This window comes from Myotis lucifugus, unplaced genomic scaffold (assembly GCF_000147115.1).
Source record: "Myotis lucifugus unplaced genomic scaffold, Myoluc2.0 scaffold_617, whole genome shotgun sequence".
NCBI lineage: Eukaryota > Metazoa > Chordata > Mammalia > Chiroptera > Vespertilionidae > Myotis > Myotis lucifugus.
Window position 1 is genome coordinate 392,799 of NW_005871665.1, and position 3,324 is coordinate 396,122.

At 64.1% G+C, this 3,324-nt stretch overlaps 1 protein-coding gene across 3 annotated transcripts in view; it reads right to left on the reverse strand.

Annotated features, from left to right (window-relative positions):
* Positions 1 to 540: 540 nt before the first annotated feature.
* Positions 541 to 3,324, reverse strand: part of CCDC157 (coiled-coil domain containing 157) — an 11,131-nt gene continuing 8,347 nt past the window's right edge. Inside the window, exons 7-11 of one of the 3 annotated variants that reach the window (XM_014447145.2) lie at positions 2,772 to 2,948; positions 2,456 to 2,624; positions 1,417 to 1,556; positions 958 to 1,046; positions 541 to 870 (exon numbers count right to left, since the gene is read on the reverse strand). In XM_014447145.2, the coding sequence (XP_014302631.1) occupies positions 621 to 870; positions 958 to 1,046; positions 1,417 to 1,556; positions 2,456 to 2,624; positions 2,772 to 2,948 (825 nt within the window). In that variant the 3' untranslated portion in view covers positions 541 to 620. The remainder of the gene's footprint in view (positions 871 to 957; positions 1,047 to 1,416; positions 1,557 to 2,455; positions 2,625 to 2,771; positions 2,949 to 3,324) is intronic. The other 2 variants (XM_023746022.1, XM_014447144.2) reach the window with 2 other exon arrangements.

Sequence of the window (3,324 nt, forward strand, 5' to 3'; positions counted from 1 at the left end):
AGAGCCTCCTGGGGATTCCAGTCTCCAGGTTCCAGAGGATCCCCTTTGTGACTCTCATTTCCTGAAGGGACTCCTCAAAGAAAGGGGTCCTGAATGTCCTCAGAGCCAGGCCGGGAGGCCCCAAGTTCAGACCTGGGGCTAGGGAAGGTGTCACTGCCCCCTGCCGAGTCCAGAGCAGGGACCCCAGCCTCAGACTCCTTTCTTAGCTCACGTACCCCCAGTGGACCCTCCTCCAGCTGCTCTCCACCCCTGCACACCCCTCCACTGGCCCTGCCCTTTTCTGGGGTGTCACTGCGCCCCCTTTGGCCCTTGCTATGGGGGCCAAACGATTGCCTGTCACCTGGCCCGGGTGCTGGGAGCTTCTTTCTGCCCTCGGTGAGCCCTCTTCTCCCACTGCCCGTCGGGGGCTCCCATTCACTGAGGTCCCACGATGCACCAGGCCTCTGCTGGCTGATCTCCATGGCGGGGGCCTCGGTGGTCCCTGCCCAGGACGGGGAAGCAAGGCTCTGCCCCGGCTCAGACAGTGCTGTGAGCCCCAGGTCGCTGTGGGTAGATGGTGTGGCTTTATTACGTTGGGTGGGGTTGCCAGCTACCCGTCCTTTAGCCCCACCCACTGCAGGCTACATGGGCGGCTCCTGGAACTGGTGTGCAGGGCTGGCCGGACCCCGGCTTGGTGACATTCTCCTCCTCAGCCTGGCCAAGACCTGGATGGGGTTCTGGGCACAGGTGGTCGAGTAGGTCACATCCTCCAGCGGGGACTTGCTGGATCGGCCGCAGGACTGCGGAGATGGCGATGCCCGGCGCGGGCCCGGCAGGATCCTGCTCGCACTGGCTGCCCTGCTGCCAGGTGAGTGCCACCTGCCCAGCAGCCTGAGGAGGACCAGATGGCACGAGCCCCTGTGAGCAAGAGGGCCCCGCCCCGCCCATCAGCCCCCCCTCTGGCAAAGCCTCGCTCACCCTGAGGACACCCTCTGGGCCTGGACGGCGGGTGCTGCTCCCTGGATTCCCTGGCTGGAACGGGCCCAGAGCTGGTCCTGCGGGATCAGCTGCAAAGAGAGCCAAGCTTGGAAAGACCAGGCCCCCTCCCCTGCTAAGAGGGTGGCACAGCCTGAGAGGGCGAGGGAGGGCCCGGCCAGTGCCCATGGCCGTTCCTCTGAGGGGCAGGGCTTGGGAAGCCTCCAGGGCCGGCTCGGCGGCAGGAAGGGTGGGAAGGTTTGCTTTCTGATTAGGCTCCTGGCTGCGCTTGAATAAGAGTATGAAGGGCCGGCGGGGAGGACTTGGAGCTAGAGGCCCTGTGACAGCCTCCCATCTTCACACACACAGGATGCTCCCAGCAGTAGCCTAAAGCCGCCTGCGTCAGGGGGCTCTCAACAGGTTCCCAGGGTGGGCTCGCGGGTGAGGGCCCAGGCTGCCCACCTTGAGGCCCCCCTGCTGGGCCACCTCCTGAATCTTGGACAGCATGGCCTGGAGCCGCCCGTTCTCCTCCTGCAGGACCCGGATGCGGATGTCGTTGGCCTGCACCTGCCTCTCCATGTCGTCCATGACGTTGCCGGAGCCTGTGCGCCAGGTCTGCCCCTGGTGCCCAGCAGGACAGGGCCTCGGAGGGCAGGCGTGGTTGGTGGCCCGCAGGCACAGGGGAGCCGGGCAGGGTCGTGCACGGGCCTCCCATCATCCTCCCTCTCCCGAGGCCTGGCCTCCCTCCCCACCCCCACCTGCTAGGAGGCTACATTATAGAAGCTGAGAGCTGGGTGCAGACCTAGCAAATAGACAAGCCCGTTTCTGGAAGGCCAGAGAGACAATGAATTGCCCAAGGCCACGCGGCCGCTCTTGGGCATGAGCCAGGGATTCGCAAGGATGCGCTTCCCCATCACTCAGGGAGTCATGCTTCCTTGGGGCTGAAATTTCCGGGGCGAGCCCCTGCCCTCTTTGGTCCTGGATTTGTAAAGCGGCTGCTCCCTGCCTGGCAGGACAGCGGAGAGGGCAACAGAGAGTCTGACGTGTAGTGATAGGTCAGCGCTCAGGATGACAACTTATCGTGGCCAGTTAAACTGCATGGATTTTCCTGGCGGCTCTGTGAATGCATTCACCCCTGGAGCTTAGAGGGAGGGCTGGAGGGGCCAGACCAAGGACCCAGGTCCTCTGCTGAAACGGGTCCCTAGCACTCCTGGGCCATGGGGTCCGGGACCCTGGACAGTTGGGGCTGTGCCCCTGATGCAGGCCGCATGGTGTGGTTTGGGAGATGCTCGGACAGGGGCCCAGGGAAGTCGAGCAAGGACTGGCATTTGACAGGTGGGGATGAGCAGTCTACATAGGAAGCCAGATCTGTGTGACCCTGGGCAGTTACCTCACCTCTGGCCTTCCCTGTCCCTGTCTACACAAGCTGGGGAGTTGCAGACCCCCGTGTCCCACTGCCCTGGGTCCCAGCGTGCCCCGTGCACCATCCCTGGGCCCTTACTTTGGATCTGGGTCTCGGCAGGCCTGTGCAGGTCCGGGAAGGTCACCAGCAGCCGCTCCCGCTCCCTCAGCGCCTCGAGCTCCCGTTCCAGCCCCGAGATGGTCAGCTGCAGGTCTGTCGCCGCCTGCTCCAGGCCTTGCTTCTCCCCGTTCAGGCTCTGCAGCAGCTCCTGGGACAGAGGGAGGCTCAGACCTGGCCCGAGGAACACTTCCTGGCTCCCTTGGGGACACCCACCCCTTCTAATCCCTAGACACGGGACAGGCCTGCAGGCACCCAGCTACCTGGGGGCTCCTCCCCCTCCCCCTCCCGCCCCCACCTGCTGGGCCTGGAGCTGGCACTGGCCCTGCTCCCTCTCGCTCTGCACGCTCTGCAGCTGCTCCTCCATGTGGGCCCGCTGGGCCTCGGCCTCGTCCAGGCTGCCCCGCAGCTCCTCGCGCTCCTGGTCCAGGCTGTCCAGCTGCTGCAGCAGGGCTCGCTGCTTGGCCTGCAGGGACTGAGCCGGGTGGGCAGGCAGGGAGGCCGTGAGGCCCGTGGGGCTCGGCTGAGCCACGTGGGACTAAGGAGGCTACAGTGTCCGTGACCTCTGCCCCCAGCCCTCCCTTCTGAACGGAGTCAGTGTGTGTGTGTGGGGGGGGGGGGGGGGGCCGGGGAAATGGCCCTTGCCCAAGGTTTAAAGGGCAGGGGCCAAGGGAAAACGGCAGGGGTAAACAACCTCACAAACCAGATATAAACTGATCCCATGTATTGACAACCCAGCACCGATGGAAACATATTGGTTAGGTCTCTCCTCATGCAATTTTGAGTAGAGTTTGTCTTTAGCTTGATTTTATGCCTATTCCCGGGAGACGGGTGTTTAGGGTATTTTTATT